Source organism: Oryx dammah, unplaced genomic scaffold (assembly GCF_014754425.2).
Source record: "Oryx dammah isolate SB20612 unplaced genomic scaffold, SCBI_Odam_1.1 HiC_scaffold_11, whole genome shotgun sequence".
Classification (NCBI taxonomy): Eukaryota; Metazoa; Chordata; class Mammalia; order Artiodactyla; family Bovidae; genus Oryx; species Oryx dammah.
In genome coordinates, this window is record NW_024070195.1 from 23,648,219 (window position 1) to 23,660,608 (window position 12,390).

A 12,390-nucleotide genomic window follows, 5' to 3' on the forward strand; every position below is an offset into this window, starting at 1 on the left:
GAAGACCCAGCACAGCCAAAAATAAATAAACATTTTTTAAATCAAAATCAAAATCAGTGCCAACAAAAATATACATTTTAAATGTTAAGTCTGGGGTTCAAGTTAGAACGTTACTAGGCAAGCTGGGATATCTGAAACGTGTTGAAAAGGAGAATTTACTGTTTATCTAACCATGGATTTCATTGGCTCAAAAACTCTTAGGATTATTGCATGAGTCATGGGTGGGGCGATGGTTCAAGATCAGTTCCTGGCTTCCTGTTTCCGATTCTTATTTAGAGTCAAAGCAAATTAATTTCAAAATATTCAAAGATGACATCAACATGCACAATGTCACTGAGTAAGTGTAAAATCCTCAGGAATTCAAGGAGATTCTACTTTTGCCCCAGGAATTGTTAGGACCAAACTGAAGCCAGGACAGGCTCTAAGGGGCAGGCTAGGCCTGAGCTTTAGTCTCTAGAAAAGCTGAGGCACTGGGAACTCCCGCAGGCAGTGTAGCTCGACCAATCAGAAAAAATCCCCGAAGCCCCCCGCCCACGCCAGACCTGAGCCAATCCGGATAGGCATGCCAGGTTAAAAGTCCCGCGCGCCTGTATGGTTTAACCAATCAGCTATGCTGTTACAGGAACAAAGAACCGTCTGTATAAAAGTAGATGTGATTCAGAGCTCGGGGCTCTCCTCAAGACTCCACTGCGCTGGATGAGACTTGAGCCCTAGCTAGCAATAAACCGCTTCATGCTTTTGCATTGCTGTGGACGTCTTATTCTCTCAGTTTTGGGGACTCGGACACTGGGCATAACAGAATGACCTCACTGTGGGCAGCTGAAGATCCAGGGTCCTTTCTGAGGTTGCCAGGATGTAGGGGCTACTGAGCTATAGCCCTAAATAGAGTTATCCTTTCTACCTAACACGTCCCACAAAGAATTACAGCCAGCTTCAGAGATCTCATCTGAACTAGGATTTTGGTTTTCTGATGTTGGTTCTGTCCAAGCATTTGTGTGGGCTTAAAGTGTCACAAAGATGTTCTCTTAATGATATTTCTTTGAGGGAATTTGACATCCAGCCTACGTGGCTCTGGGACTTCCCTGATGGTTTAGTGGTGAAGAACCCACTCCCCAATGCAGGAGACCCAGGTTCGATCCATGATTTGGGAAGATCCCCTGGAGAAGGAAATGGTAACCCACTCCAGTATCCTTGTCTGGAAAATCTCATGAACAGAGGAATCTGACAGGCTACCGTCCATGGAGTCGAAAAGAGCTGCACACAACTTAGCGACTAAACAACAATAGTCCTACATCTTCATCGTGGTGATGGTGACATGGCAAAACTCAACCAGTTATATGTTTCCAATAGGTGTTTTATGTAAAGTATGTACTTTCAAAGTTGATTTTTAAAATATAAATCTCTTTGGAATGAGTCTTTTGGTTAGGTACACAAAAGAAACAAGACACCTTGTCTTTTTGCTGAGAGCTATGCCTTGCACATCTGGAGGGGGAGACTGGGCAATTTACTCCCCAGTGGTTAGGCAGTAACAAAAACAGCCGTCTACTTATGCATTGAGAGAGAGATCAAACAGTTATGGCAAACTTTGAATAAAAGACAGACCTAGATAAAGAATAAATATGTTAGAAATCATAAAATTACACTGTTAAAAATTCATCTCCCCTGTAGCTTTTTTCTCCCTTTCTCTTATCTTTTTCTTTCTTCAACCCTTTCCCCCTTCCCTCCTTCCTTTGCCACTCTCACCTTTACAGCTTATCCCCCCATTTTCAATCACACGTCACTCATCTGGGACTGGTCCAGGACCCAAGCCCAAGTCAGAGCTCACGCTGGCATTTTGCCAGCATCTGCACGGCTCTGCAGCTATTGTATCATTTCCGGAAGTCACCCTGGTCTTTGAAGAAAGTCACACTGGGTCTAGTGTGTATGTTTTCCTGGATCCTCAGTTTTTGCTTTCCTCTGGGGTGGGTGGACGGGATTCGAAGGCCAGCTCCGCGGCGGGCGCTTTCCTTCCAGAGGGGACGCGAGGCGGTAGGGAATGTACTTGGATCCTAGAATTCAAGAGCGGCCCCGTGGGCTCGGGGGCTCGGAAAAGTATCTCCCTATTCAGAATCGACCCAGAGGGTGCTTGAAATAAGTCGGGTTCCGGGTTCCGGGATCTCCCTTCGGACCTACGACTGGGAATTTCCGCGGACCCGGGCAGATCTGCGTTTTCACAGCCTGCAGATGTTAATTGTTGAGCAGTTTGAGAACCAGAAACCTAAATGCAGCTCACTCCTCTCCCAACCTGCCCATAAATTCCTTCATTCTGCTTTTTTTTTTTTTTTTTTTAATCCGCGAACACCGTTTCTTCCCTTTAAGCCAGAGTTGGAGGGGGAGGGGTGATCCACTGCTGGTTGGCAGAGCTCCGCCCTGGATTATGTAAACTACCAACACTCGGATCCTTTTCGGTTTCCTTTCCCGACCCTGTAGTGGTCCCAGAGGTCAGCGGAGAGAAAGAGGCCCGTGTGCCGGTGAGTCCAGGGGTACAAAAGGAAGAATGGAGGAAAAGTAGTTTATAGAGCAAAGCAGGGGGGTCTGGAGGCCGGGTGGGCGGAGGAAAAGCGCTTGGTACACCGGCCTAGGTGCGACGTGTGATGGGGGAGGAGGCAGCCATGGCTCAATCCAGGCGAGCCCCCCAAATCTGGAGTCTTACTTCCCACGGAGAGTAGTTGGCTTTATCTCTCATTACAGTCATCCCCAAATGCTGGGAAACAAACGTGGCATGTTAAGGATAGTATGAAAAGTCTTTGTGGGGAGAGGGAGAGGGTTCACCTAAGTGAACCAGTTTGCTGGAGCAGCCACACCCAGCAAGTCTTGGAAAGAAGACTGACTTGGGGGAAAGGGCTTGTCGAGCTGTCAGGAGAGCTGGCTTCCATCTGCCTCTCTATACCTTCACGACTCATTTCACCCTTTCTGTTTGGTTGCTCTGAGTCTTTGTTGCTGCACGGGGGGGTGGGGGGCGGTTCAGTAGTTGTGGTGAACCAGTGAAGTTGCTCAGTCCTGTCCGACTCTTTGGGACCCCGTGGACTGTAGCCTACCAGGCTCCTCCATCCATGGAATTTTCCAGGCAAGAGTACTGGAGTGGGTTGCCATTTCCTTCTTCAGGGGATCTTCCCGACCCAGGGATCGAACCCAGGTCTCCTGCATTACAGCAGTCGCTTTACTGTCTGAGCCACCAGGGAAGCCCAGTTGTGGTACAGGGGCTCAGTTGCTCCCGAGCATGTGGAATCTTCCCAGACCAAGGATGGAACCCATGTTCCCTGCATTGGGAGGCAGACTCCCTCCACTCTACTACTCCGGGGGGAGGTCCACTTCCACTTGTGAGCTTTGGCAGTGAAAAAGAATCTCTCTGGGATGGGACAGGACCCAATCTCTGACCTGCTAAATAAATTATGATGGTCAAAGTAATTAACAAAAGTGATGTGAAACTAAGAAATGTTAAAACTTTCTGAGGCATGACATTTGGGTCCACAGCAAAAGTATTGCATAAAGGATCTTAGTGGAATGGTTAGTAATGAGAGGCAGAGTACAACTTTTTAAAAGCATTTGCAGGGACACAAACATGAAATGAACACAGTTCCTGATCCCAAAGTGACTCATTGTCTAATGGGGGGGGATGTATAAAATGCTCAGATGGGGTTCAAGGCAGGGCACACTTTGTTCCATCAGGGAGGTTTCAACAAGGGGAAGACCAATTATTCTAAAACTGGAATCACTGAAGGGGCTTTAAAGTATAGGAAGCCTAGGTCCAACCCAAGGGATTCAATTGGTTTTGGCCATGGCCTAGAGATATGGACAGTAAAAACTCTCCAGGTGGTTCTATAAACAGTCAAGTTTGAGGACCATGGTGTACATATTCCAAAGACCAAAAGATGTGCTTTGGGGATAAAGCACAGCTTTCAGTAGAAGACTTTCAGGATGGTATTATTGTTATTTTTGAAATATAGTTCATATATCACTTAATTCACCCTTTTAAAGCAAACAGTTAAAGAAAGAAAAATATATATAAAAACAAACAAACAAAAAAAAGCGAACAGTTAGGTAGTTTTTAGTATAATCCCAAGGTTGTGCCACCCTTACCACCATCTATTGGGATGCTCTTTTAGGATCTGTTGTTCTGATGGGCTGGAAGGCAGAGGAGAGTAACCCATAGGAGAGTGATGTGTAAGCAGTGGCATCCTGATGTCACAGAGAAGTGGAAAATGGTGCCACCTAGCTGGTTGTGGCAGCTTCCACTTAAGATGGAGTAGACACACTCTGTGTTAATTCTGCAGGTGGGGCAGCTGTGGATGGCTTGGGGCATTATGGTTATAACTGGGGACAGACCTGTCTTTAGGAAGCCTTTGCAGTTCTCTAGGCTGAGGTAGATGAAAGCTCGGACTAAGGTGGCTGCTGTGGGATTGAAAAGGGGTTGGAGGAGCTGACTGTGAGTCCATGAGGAAAGGGGATCAGAAGGGACCAAGCTGGTGATGCTTAAAGAGAACTAGGAGAGACTGGGGTGTGGAGTTTGCTTGTAGACCTGTTGGAGTTGAGGGGAGGATGGGCCCAGAGGTGCAGACGTACTGAGGCAGCTTGAAAAGGGAAACTGGAGAGGCTGGTGTTGGAGTGGATCATGGGGAGTCATCTCACTGAACCTGTGATTCCCCAGGGGCTGAACCAAGAGTCTCCTTGGGAGAATGGAGATACTTATAGGCTGAGGCCACCAGAAGACGCGTAGCAGTCAGTTGGAGGAGGAGAAGGAGATTAGAGGGAGGGGATATATGTATATTTATGGCTGATTCATGTTGTTGTACAGCAGAAACCAACCACTGTAAAGCAGGTGTCCTCTGATTAAATATAAATTTTTGAAAGAAAGAAGAGAAGGCTTTGGTCATTCATCTGGGGTAGTGACTTCTGAGAGGCAGAGTTGCTGAAATCTACAAATCTGGTCTCAGTAGACTTTTTGTTTGTTTTCTGCAGTGATTCTTCCTTGTGGCACCTAGTCTGTTCCTTGCTTGGCTGGGCTTTCTTTCCTTGCAGAGGGTGAGGGCAACTCTCTAGTTGGGCTGAACGGGCTTCTCGTTTAAGGTGACTTTCGCTTGTGGAGCAGGAGTTCTAGGGCGCTCAGGCTTCAGTGGTTTCGGCTCAAGGGTTGGGTTGTTGCTGTGCGCCGGCTTAGTTGCCCCGAGGCATGTGGGATCTTCCCAGACCAGGTATGGAACCCCTGTGCCCTGTTCTAGCAGATGGATTCTTAACCACTGGACCACCGGGGAAGACCCTGGCTGGTCTCAGTAGACTTTTGCCAGTAACTGCTGTGCTAGGTGGAGTGAGGTGGAGGTGGGTTGGATTGGAACAGAAGTTGTGTCTAAAGGAAGAGCCCCCAAAGGCTGGAAATGTTGAGATGTCTCTAAAGCTCACACTGCATCTCACCTCCCTGGCTTTTCTAGCCTTCAGGCTTTTAAAATCACTGCAGATGGTGACTGCAGCCATGAAATTAAAGACGCTTACTCCTTGGAAGGAAAGTTATGACCAACCTAGACAGCATATTAAAAAGCAGAGACATTACTTTGCCAATAAAGGTCTGAATAGTCAAGGCTATGATTTTTCCAGTAGTCATGTATGGATGTGAGAGTTGAACTGTGAAGAAAGCTGAGCATCAACGAATTGATGCTTTTGAACTGTGGTGTTGGAGAAGACTCTTGAGAGTCCCTTGGACAGCAAGGAGATCCAACCAGTTCATCCTAAAGGAGATAAGTCCTGGGTGTTCATTGGAAGGACTGAAGTTGAAGCTGAAACTCCAATACTTTGGCCTCGTGATGTAAAGTGCTGACTCATTGGAAAAGACCCTGATGCTGGGAAAGATTGAGGGCAGGAGGAGAAGGGGACGACAGGGGATGAGAGGGTTGGGTGGTATCACCGACTCAATGGACAAGAGTTTGGGTGGACTCCGGGAGCTGGTGATGGACAGGGAAGACTGGCGTGCTGCAGTTCACGGGGTGGCAAAGAGTCGGAGGCGACTGAACTGAACTGAACTGAACTGAGGAGCGGAAAGAGACCGGCTAACAAGCAGAGGGGCGGGGCGGGGCCGCCCCGGCCGGTGAATGGATTTGCTGGCGCGACTTCATCACAGCTCAGTTCTCCGCCGCGGTTCCTCGGGTCCGCTAGTTTTCCTTCGGTCCCGGAGCCTCTGGCAGGAAGACAAGATCTGGGCCATGGGGCTCTCTCGTGTCTGGCAGTTTCTAGCCGTCGCTGACTTTTTTGTGTCCCTGGGTAACGCCGCCGGTGAGTGGGGTTCTTTGAAGTCTCAGTCCGGACCGAGCCCGGGGTGGTTAATATTCGATGGGATTCGGCGAGCGTCGCGGGGACCGTCTCAATTGCAGCTGGGGTTGAGCGAATAGAGGAGTTGGGGGGTGGGAGGAAGGTGGGGGGTGGGGAGGTGTAAGGTCTAGGAGCGGCCGGGAACTTCACACGGCGTGTGGCGAGCACTGCATCCCGCGTTTCAGCCTCTTTCCAGTTACTAGCCTCTGCTCTCCCTGCCCCACCTGCCCTCCCCGGTGTCCTCATCACATGCCTCGGTCCTCAGATTCTTCTGATTGACAAGGCAGCCTGGTCCCCACCCCGCTCCCTGCCGCTGCCCCACCCCCACCCGCCACCCCACCCTCCCGCCTCGTTGCTCTCTCTTTTTTTTTCCTTTTTTTTTTTTTCCTTTGCTCTCCTGAATGGCGTTTCTTCCAGGTCCCAGGCTCAGACGATCACTTCTTAGCCGTCTATGGGGCGCCCTCTTATGCCCCTGAAAGCCGTCCTCTCCTGTTCTTAGCTCTGCCGTCTCTTCTCACTTCTGGCCGCCGGAAACAAGGAGTTTCCAGGTTGGCGGCGCTCCGGGGTCCTCAGCCCCGAGAGTTAGGGCCCTTTTTCTAGTGACCAGGGCCTCTGGGAAGGGGCGAGCTCGATCCACACTCTTCCTACTGCTATGGGCACTGTGGCGGCTCCTGAATCACTGCCAGAGGTTAGGTCTGAGGGCTTTGGGACCAAAGGATTCTTCCTGCGATTTCCATGGTCTCCCCTCCCTCCCCCCTTAGTGCCCCCTCCCCCACTAACGTGAACTCTAATTTTCCGCTGTGCCTGTGGTCCCACGACTGAATCTCTCTTTACCTCCTCCCTTCTAGCCCTCGAGCCCCCTCAGGATTTGCCCTCCCCCCTCCTTGCAGCCCCCTCCCCTCCCTGCTGACCCCTCCTCTCTACCGCTCTGATCTCTTCCCAGGGCGTCCCCACCCTCATCCCTTTTCCCGCTACAGGTCCCTCCCCTCCCCTCATGGGTCTTTTCCTGCGAGGATCGGTCACCTGCAAGGCTCCTACTTCCCCTCAGCTTTCACTAACCTTACTTTTCTTGGGATGACTTTTACCCATGAATTTTCCCTTCCACCCCTCCACACTGCCCTATTTTCATCACCAGGGGAAGCTCTCCTGCCAATGATCCCTGGGCCTTGAGCACAGTGCCCAGCCCCTGGGGGAGGACCTGTCCCCCACTTGACACCCAACCTCCTACCTCCGCCCCGTGCAGGCACCTGCTCTTGGCCTTCGTCCAAGGGGGGCCTTTCCCCCAACACGGCCCCTCCCCACTCCTGCATCCTGAACCTCACCCTTTGGATTCCTCCACTCTCCGGGCCACAGGTGCTGGACTCCACGTGCCCTGGCCCCTCTGCAGCTCCCCCATGGCACCTTGCCCTGCTCCCACCCTTGTCCGAGTGCCTTGGGCCCTCACCAAGTTCTCATCAATCACAGGCCCCAAATCTCCACCTCACTCTCACCCTCCCTCACCCAGGGCATCCCTCCTCTTCTGTCTTTACCTTAATCCAAGGGGGGGGTCACCCCTGAGCCATGCTCATCCCTTGCCCCTCAATCCCAGGCCCTCACCACATCTCCTCTGCAGTCTCTTCCCTTCCCCACAGTGGGAATACTGCCCTTGGTCCACTGCCCACCTCCTTGGCCTTCATCACCCTCTCTTTGGTTCCACGACCCCAGTGGGCTCTCACTATCTCAATCTTGTATCCGAAATCCTTGTTTATGCCACTTGGTCAGCAGGCCTTTCCTACAGGGAGTCTTCTCCCAGGCTCACCCCATGCTTACTGGCTGCCTGACCCGAACCCTCTGTGGAGGTGTGACCTCACTCCCTCCAACCCCTCCCACCATGTAGGTGCTTCCCAGTGTGCACCTTGGCTTTCAGTTCTGTCTTCTCCTGCCACTCCGATATCTTAATTCTCATGACCCCTGTGCGCATGGCACTAACTCCTCTCCCAGGGGACACTGGCAGGTGCAGCCACCTCCCCACCTGGGGCCGCACCATGCCTCTTTGCACTCTGCGCCCAGACCCACTCCTTCACCTCCCCCAGGTTACTGGCCCACCTTCATCTCTCTTGGGGCCACAGCCCAGCCTCTCAGGCCCCTCTGCCTCCTGCCTCAGCCTCCCTGGAGCCCGCCTTGTCCATGATGAGCCTGCACCAGGGGCGGCAGCCCTCACTCTCCATCTCACCTGGCCCCCCTCTGACCAGGGATCCCTCTGGTCCTGGGTCTGACACTGCCCTTCCCTCCCTCTGACTCCACCTCCCCTCACCCTGCTCTTCCTGCCTCTCCCCTTGCCCTCCTGCCTGGACCCTTAGGGAGCCGGTGCCTCCCTGCCCTGGCACGTGTCCTACACGGCTGTCCATGTCCACCCTCTCCTCCACTCCTCGAGTCCCCTCTCCCTTCTTCTCTTTCCCGTTTTTCCCGTATGAACTCCTCATTCTGGTCCCTTGTATACATGCATGTTCTGCATCCTCAGCACCTGGAGCAGGTCAGGACGCAGAACTTGTCTGTTAAACATCTGATGTGCACTTGTCTCCAGAAAGCAGCTTCATCTGTGGTTCCTCCTTCCCCAGGATCCCACATTCTTTTATACAATGTGACAGTGCTTTCCTGGGATGGCTTTGTGCAGTCCAGGTTTTTTGCTGAGGGATGCTTGGATCATCAGATCTTCCTGCACTATGATCACAAAAAAGGCAGGGCAGAGCCCTGGGGACGGTGGGCTGAAAAGCTGGGATCAGAGACCTGGGAGACAGAGTCCAAGGACTTGAATGAGACGTGGAAAGAGCTCAGGAAACTTCTAGCAGAAATCCTGTCACTGCAGAAGGAGAAAGGAGGTGAGAGTGCAGAGGGCGCAAGAGTGCTGTGGGCCATTTTCCCAGAAGGTCTGCAGCCCAGAGCATGGGCCTCTTTCCTCTGAATTTGGGGGTGGGGGTGAGGAAGTGGGGTCTGTGAGTTCAGCAGCACAGGGAAGACATGGAGGGGAGCGGGGGAGTCCTCTATTTGGACTTTCTCACTTGGGTGGGAGGACAGAGGCCCTGGGGACCAGAGGAGTCACTGATGGGGGTGGGGATGGGGCAGGCTTCCATTCCCTCCAGGAGACCGTGGGCTGCAAGATCCATGAAGACAGCCACCCCCGGGGCTTCCGGCTTCTCCACTTCAACGGGGAGCTCCTCCTCTCCTGTTGCCCGGAGGCCCACGGATGTGCCCTGCCCCAGTCCTCGGCTCGGACCTTGGCCATGGAAGTGATGAAGTCTTGGGACACAGATGGCTTTCTAAGCAAGCATTACCAGGCCCACGTGCAGGGAGAACTTTGTGGGAGACTGCGGGGCTACCTGGAGTCCTGGACGGGCTTCATGGAGAGGACAGGTACTGACGCTGGGCCAGGCCCTTTCTCTGCCCCTGTTCTTAAAGGCTTCCATCCCGAATTGCCCACGGAGACCCTCCCTGTCCTCTGGGTGCATATGTGCTCTGTTGGCACGGTGTCCTGGGGTTTCTTTCCTGTTCTGTTAAATCCACTGTAGAAAGATGGGTGGGTTGGGGGGAAATGAACTGCCCCTGTGACAGTCGTCCAGGGGAGCAGCAGGTCCTCTGACAGAAACTGTATGAGGGGAGGTGGGTGTCAGGCAGCAGAGGAGGCCCTTCGATGGGGGGGAAGGCCTCTGGCTCCCAGCCTGCCTGATCCAGAAAATTCCCTCTTATGCCCAGGAGCCCACCCTACACAGCCCCCTCCCTAGCATCAACAGTGGACCCAAGAGAGTGAGGCCCATCCCACCCCTCCCCTTCCCCACCAGAGGACTTGGGCCCCAGGGTGCAGAACTTGGAGCAGGCCTGGGGGGATGAGGGCTCAGCCAGAGGTGGACAGTGAGGAGGAGCAGCCCTGTGCGCTCCGTCTTCCTTCGAGGGAGCAGGGCTTGGCCGCGGGCCTCACTGGCTCTGTGCTTTCTCCCCACAGTGCCCCCAGCCGTGAGTGTGACCCGCAGCCAGGACTCGGAGGGCATCCACCTCACAGGCAAGGCTTTTGGCTTCTTTCCCCGGAATATCTCAGTGGTCTGGTTTCGGGACGAGGAACCCATGAGCCGGGATGCCCAGGAGTCTGGGGGTGTCCTGCCTGATGGGAACGGGACCTGCTACACCTGGGAAACCATAAAAATTCCCCAAGGAGAGGAGCAGCGGGTCAAGTGCATTGTGGAACACAGCGGAAATCACAGTGCACACCTCGCCCCCTTGGGTGAGACTGGGGTGGGCCTGGAGGCGGTTGTGACCCTGGGTCACAGAGGCCAGGGTCAGGGAGAGGAGAGCAGGCTGTGGCTCTGGGCTGCCCGGGTTGTATATAATAAGGTCGTTTTCCAGGAAAGACCTTGGTGCACCAGAGATCATGGTGGATCGTGAGCGTTCCTGTTGTTGTTGTTTTTATCATCGGATTTTGTGTCTGTTGTTATATTAAGAAGAGGAAGACAGCGTCAGCTACAGGGAGGCCAGGTGAGAAATCTGGGCAGGGGCGCCTGCATGAGATTCGGCAGCGATGAGGATTTCAGCCCCCTGCCCTGTTCTCAGCTCTCTTTGTTTTCTGTCAGGCTCACCGGGGCCTGTCTGGGGAGCATGTGTTGGATTCTGTGCTGGTTGGGAGGGTCTAGGTGATCCAGGAATCAGAGAGAACCTTCAGTAAAGTGTCTGTACCTGGTGAGGAGGGGGTAAACACTGAAGAGGAATTCAGAGGAAAGGTGATGTTCTGGTCTTAATAGCACTTTTTCTTTCTTGTGTGTTGTTATTTATCTTATTATTTTTAAATTATTTTTATTTTATTTTTAACTGGAGAATACTAGCATTATAATGTATCGGTTTCTGCCGTACAGCACTGTGAATCAGCCATAAGTATACATGTGTCTCCTCCCTCTGGAACTTCCCTCCACCTTCCCATCCCACCCCTCTAGGTTGCTGGGCACCAGGGTGAGTACGTAGTCAAGTGCTGTTCCCTCCCTGCCTGGTGCACAGTAAGGTGATGGGAATAGAGAACTCGGTCCATATCTGTTTATCCCAGCAGCTTTTTACACATGGTAATGGGTATGTTTCAGTGCGACTCTCAATTCGTCCCACCCTCTCCTTCCCTCACAAGTCCATTCTCCACGTCTGTGTCTCTGTTCCTGCTCTATAAATAGTTCATCAGTACCATTTTTCTAGATTCCATATAGATGTATTTTTTATTATTATTATTTTTGAAGGTAGTTGATTTAGAGTGTAACACATTCCTTCTTGAAGTCTCCATTTCTTCATCTATGAAATGAGAAAACTAGTGTTTATTTCCAGTTATGGTTAGGATGATTAAAACCAATAATATATTTCAGGTGATTGCAGCTGTACCACACTGCTGCTGCTGCTGCTAAGTCGCTTCAGTCGTGTCCAACTCTGTGCGACCCCATAGACGGCAGCCCATCAGGCTCCCCCATCCCTGAGATTCTCCAGGCAAGAACACTGGAGTGGGTTGCCATTTCCTTCTCCAATGCATGAAAATGAAAAGTGAAAGTGAAGTCGCTCAGTTGTTTCCAACTCTTAGCAACCCCATGGTGTGCAGCCTACCAGGCTCTTCCATCCATGGGATTTTCCAGGGAAAGAGTACCACACTAGTAACTAATATTGCTTTTGCTTTTTAATTATAATAGAGCACATGGACAATAAATTATTACCAATAAACTTTTTCTGCCAGTTTCCTTATTGTGGCTTCTCCTGAGATGACTATGACCAGATTTATGCATATATGTTACTTCATGCCTGCAACATCTGTATAATTTCATATTAAAAGTTGTAACTGCTCTTTAAATATATACATCTGGATTGCATTTTGCTTCACATGCTGGGAAGGGACAGTGTGTAAGATTCTGGGTAAAAGGAGAGTTTTCTCTCAGCCTTGAGGAGACTCTAATAATCCCCCACTTCTCTCCCTCCAGCTCCCATTGTCTGGCAGGCTCAGCATAAAGGGCCGGGGGATAATGCAGTGGGACACCTGGGGCCAGTGTTCAGTGCCTGACCCTGGGG

General features: G+C 51.6%; 2 protein-coding genes across 3 annotated transcripts in view; one reads left to right on the top strand and one right to left on the bottom strand.

Annotated features, from left to right (window-relative positions):
• Nucleotides 1-4,931, bottom strand: part of POU5F1 (POU class 5 homeobox 1) — a 14,511-nt gene extending 9,580 nt beyond the window's left edge. Inside the window, exon 1 of the mRNA XM_040250225.1 lies at nucleotides 1,744-4,931. The gene's annotated coding sequence lies outside the window, so the exon portion shown is untranslated. The remainder of the gene's footprint in view (nucleotides 1-1,743) is intronic.
• A 1,170-nt stretch (nucleotides 4,932-6,101) lies between these two features.
• Nucleotides 6,102-11,050, top strand: LOC120870510 (MHC class I polypeptide-related sequence B-like). 2 transcript variants are annotated; one of them, XM_040250205.1, is made up of 6 exons: nucleotides 6,102-6,300; nucleotides 8,934-9,194; nucleotides 9,439-9,726; nucleotides 10,313-10,588; nucleotides 10,711-10,839; nucleotides 10,935-11,050. In XM_040250205.1, exons 1-6 carry the CDS (start codon nucleotides 6,120-6,122, stop codon nucleotides 11,024-11,026), a joined length of 1,227 nt encoding a protein of 408 aa, XP_040106139.1. In that variant the 5' UTR covers nucleotides 6,102-6,119; the 3' UTR covers nucleotides 11,027-11,050. The 2 variants fall into 2 exon arrangements, with proteins under 2 accessions (XP_040106139.1, XP_040106140.1); XM_040250206.1 differs by having other exon boundaries at nucleotides 10,313-10,369.
• Nucleotides 11,051-12,390: the final 1,340 nt, after the last annotated feature.

What these genes read in the sequence shown, in the direction of transcription:
- LOC120870510 (XM_040250205.1), top strand. Translation starts at nt 6,120, where the DNA reads ATGGATTTGCTGGCGCGACTTCATCACAGCTCAGTTCTCCGCCGCGGT. An exon ending in GTCCCTGGGTAACGCCGCCG is followed by an intron (nt 6,301 to 8,933) that starts GTGAGTGGGGTT and finishes CTCCTTCCCCAG; the next exon opens with GATCCCACATTCTTTTATAC. An exon ending in GGGCTTCATGGAGAGGACAG is followed by an intron (nt 9,727 to 10,312) that starts GTACTGACGCTG and finishes TTCTCCCCACAG; the next exon opens with TGCCCCCAGCCGTGAGTGTG.